Source organism: Merops nubicus, unplaced genomic scaffold (genome assembly GCF_000691845.1).
Source record: "Merops nubicus isolate BGI_N331 unplaced genomic scaffold, ASM69184v1 scaffold21022, whole genome shotgun sequence".
Lineage (NCBI taxonomy): Eukaryota > Metazoa > Chordata > Aves > Coraciiformes > Meropidae > Merops > Merops nubicus.
Genome location: NW_008591910.1, coordinates 1,707 through 3,939, shown reverse-complemented (window position 1 = coordinate 3,939; position 2,233 = coordinate 1,707). Strand labels below are relative to the sequence as shown.

The following is a 2,233-nucleotide window of genomic DNA, read 5'->3' as shown; positions in this document are numbered from 1 at the left end:
TGCTGAACTTCTTTTGCTTTCCAGGGTGATGTTTTCAAAACCAGGGGTGGTGGACAGGCTGTGCAGTTCACAGAGGTAGAGACTCTGAAGCAAGAATCTCCAACAGGGTGAGTTGTGGTCCTCGTGGTGAGTTCTGAGGCTGCTGGAGACATCACTCCATGAGTGTGTGTAACCTTCTGGTCCAAACTTCTGCACACAAAGTTGTTGCTTCTCACTTCAAGTCCTATAAAAGTAACTCAGAGGGGCTTGTAGAACCTACAACTGCTTTTAAGCTTGTCATGCTGTGGAGAGTAGGTTTAGAAAGTATAAAACATAAAATATAAAATACATGAGGCTTGGAACTTATTTTTTTAACCCTCCTCTATCCCCCTGCCAGTCGAAAGAGAAGATCATCCCCTTGCAACCCTGACCCCCCTGAGGAGGCTGCAGACTCTGAATGGACTGATGTAGAAACCAGAGTAAGCTAAAAAATGAGGGGGGCATCTCTTGCTTGATGTGGATGAGAATTTGGGGTCACACTGATAGCTGGAGGGGGAGGGGTTGCAGCAGAGCCTGATTTTTTCTGTGTCTTCTCAGTGTTCTGTGGCAGTGGAGATGAGGGCAGGATCAGCCCTTGGACCTGGATATCAGCATCATGCTCAGCCCAAGTAAGTCCATCTCTCCTTTGTAGCTGGGATATTTGCCTGGGAACATCTACAGTGAGATTGTTTTTCCCTGCCTTGACCCTGCTGCTTTAGTTTTGGGGTAGGTGCCTCCTTAATACTGCAAAACAAACAGGCTTGTTCCTGTTGGACACTGGTGAGAGGTTAGATCTGTAGGAGGCTCTAAGCAGAATTATTGGTTTGTCTTCTGGATAAAACTGGCATTTGGTGCACTGAACAGAAGGTGAAGTTTAATCTTGGGCTATCTTGACTGTAAAAAGCTGGGAGCTGTAGGATGACAGCAGTGGCAAAGCACTAAGATGTTTCTCCTCTTCTCCCTCACCCCTGGCCTTTATCAGATGCTGGTGTAGTAAAATACATCCACTTCTCTATCTTTATGTAAATCTAATTAAAGTTACAAACACGTCAAATATTAGGTTCAGTTTTGGGCCCCTCCCTCCCAGAAGGACCTTGAGGGGCTGGAGCGTGGCCAGAGAAGGGCAACGGAGCTGCTGGGGAAGGGTCTAGAGCCCAAGTGTGGGGAGGAGCAGCTGAGGGAGCTGGGGGTGCTGAGCCTGGAGCAAAGGAGGCTCAGGGGAGACCTTCTGGCTCTGCACAGCTCCTGACAGGAGCCTGGAGCCAGGGGGGGGTCGGGCTCTTCTCCCAAGGAACAAGGGACAGGACGAGAGGAAAGGGCCTCAAGTTGCCCCGGGGCAGGTTGAGGTTGTCCCTGAGGAACAATTTGTTGCCCTGGAGGGTTGCCCAGGGCTGTGCCAGGCTGCCCAGGGCAGTGGTGGAGTCCCCACCCCTGGAGGGGTTTCCAAGCTGTGGAGATGTGGTTACCCTCCTTTGGAGACACCTTCCAGCCTCTCAGTGCCCTTGGAGTGGTGACCCAAAACTGAACTCAGAATAATCCCTGTCCTAGTCCTGCTGGCCACACCAGTGCTGATCCAAAGCCAAGATGCTGGTGGTGCTCTTCCCTTGAGCCCCCACATGGAACAAAACACTCCCCTGAGCAAAGAACTGCTGCTGGGATAATCTGCTCTGAGACACTGAGCTCAACAAGAGTTCACTACCCAGGTTTGGCCTCTTGCAGGTAGGAGCTGGCAGTGCTGTGGAAATCACACTCAGCTCAGGGGAAGAGAATTTGCAGGCTGTCAAGACAGTTTTACAGGCAGGAGAGAGAGAGAGAGAGAGCTGGAGAGGTAAAGAGGCTTCTGTGAAGCCAAGATCAACTACATTGCTGCACTCAGAATCCAAAAAAGGTTAGGACTATGTTGAAAGGCTGTTTTGGAGAGTATCTGAAGTCCCTTGGAGAGAAGGTGATGAATATTTGCCTCTCATACACCTTATGATGTCACTTTTGAGGAGCTGGGACCTGCTGAAGGTGGCTACTGCTCCTTCCAGCCTTGGAACAGCATAGCAAAGCCTTTGGTTTGCCTGAGCCTTGAGCTGGTGCTTGTATTTCTTCATCAAACTTTGGTTTAAGCTTGTGACTGTTTAATAAAAGACAGCAAAACTCAACCTTTATAAGGAAGCTCTTTAGTTTCCTTGGGTTAACTGGAGGAGGACAGGTGAGACTTGCACAGCAG

The 2,233-nt window shown here is 49.7% G+C and overlaps 1 protein-coding gene across 1 annotated transcript in view; it reads left to right on the top strand.

Moving 5' to 3' along the window:
* KIF23 (kinesin family member 23) overlaps window positions 1-647 on the top strand; it is a gene marked incomplete at its 3' end in the record, with an annotated part of 16,079 nt that extends 15,432 nt beyond the window's left edge. The window contains exons 17-20 of the mRNA XM_008935006.1: window positions 25-107; window positions 292-294; window positions 377-458; window positions 577-647. Of these exons, the coding sequence (XP_008933254.1) occupies window positions 25-107; window positions 292-294; window positions 377-458; window positions 577-647 (239 nt within the window). The remainder of the gene's footprint in view (window positions 1-24; window positions 108-291; window positions 295-376; window positions 459-576) is intronic.
* Between the last annotated feature and the right edge of the window lie 1,586 nt (window positions 648-2,233).